Source organism: Apis dorsata, unplaced genomic scaffold, assembly GCF_000469605.1.
Source record: "Apis dorsata unplaced genomic scaffold, Apis dorsata 1.3 scaffold_293, whole genome shotgun sequence".
In the NCBI taxonomy this organism is placed as follows: Eukaryota; Metazoa; Arthropoda; class Insecta; order Hymenoptera; family Apidae; genus Apis; species Apis dorsata.
Window position 1 is genome coordinate 231264 of NW_006263568.1, and position 1025 is coordinate 232288.

General features: G+C 22.1%; 1 protein-coding gene across 1 annotated transcript in view; it reads left to right on the forward strand.

Moving 5' to 3' along the window:
* The window catches only part of LOC102679497 (UDP-glucose 6-dehydrogenase), a 4330-nt gene extending 4167 nt beyond the window's left edge, over nucleotides 1-163 (forward strand). The window contains exon 6 of the mRNA XM_031511183.1: nucleotides 1-163. This exon is cut by the window's left edge and continues 22 nt beyond it. Coding sequence (XP_031367043.1) covers nucleotides 1-135 — 135 coding nt within the window. The 3' untranslated portion in view covers nucleotides 136-163.
* Nucleotides 164-1025: the final 862 nt, after the last annotated feature.

Here is a 1025-nt window from a genome sequence, read left to right on the forward strand (position 1 = left end):
GCATACATTTTTGATGGAAGAAAAATTTTAGATCATGATAAATTACAAAAAATCGGTTTCATCGTACAGACTATTGGTAAGAGAATTACAAGAACGGTGCTTTCGAGAGCATGGGGAAGCCAAACTCAGATATAATAATGTTTACGTAGGTTATCATAAAAAAAAAACGCAAAATGTTTAATTTCATATATGTTTTTAAAATCTTGTGAATGATATAAATTAGATTCTAAAATTTATGAATTTTTATTCGTGATAAGTTTGAAGTTTAGCTCGAAGCATTTTTTTTTTATTTTAAAGACATTGTAAAATAATAAATTAATTTTCAATTTTTTCAAATTTGCGAAAATATAGGTTTACAAGATTTTAAAAGATTAAATTTTTTTTAACAAAATTTAAACTTAAAATTAAAAATCGGAAACAAATACGCTGTTTTGAAAACACGTATCGTACATGATACATATTGCTTGTCATGACTTTTGTAATAATCAATAATGTCAGTTGAATCAAATATTTATATATATTTCTTACATAATTTGATATGTAAGTTAATATTATATATTAAGTATATAATAATTATCGCATTAATTGACGATACGTAATGTAGTATTATTTTTATCAGTTTTTATTAATGCTGCAAATATTATTGTGAATTTATCGATTATGGGCATTTATGGGATATATAGTAAATAATACTATTTTAAAAAAATAAAATAGATTTCGAATTTTCTTTCGGTGCAATATATATTACATATGAAAAAATATTGCAAATATGAACTCTTTGATATTGATACATTATTGTGATATGTTATATTTTTAATTCAAAAATAGAGGTTGAAACAATATCCGATTATGGATAATTTTGATTCCTCGTTTTCAACCCCTACTTTAAAAGCATATTTTTAATTATGTATAACATTATTATAATTTTATCTTTTTGTATTTCCATATTCCTTTATTGCATTTTTGGAAAACTTTTCCTATAGTTTCACGATTTTAAATGTATGTTATGTATTTTCTTTATATGA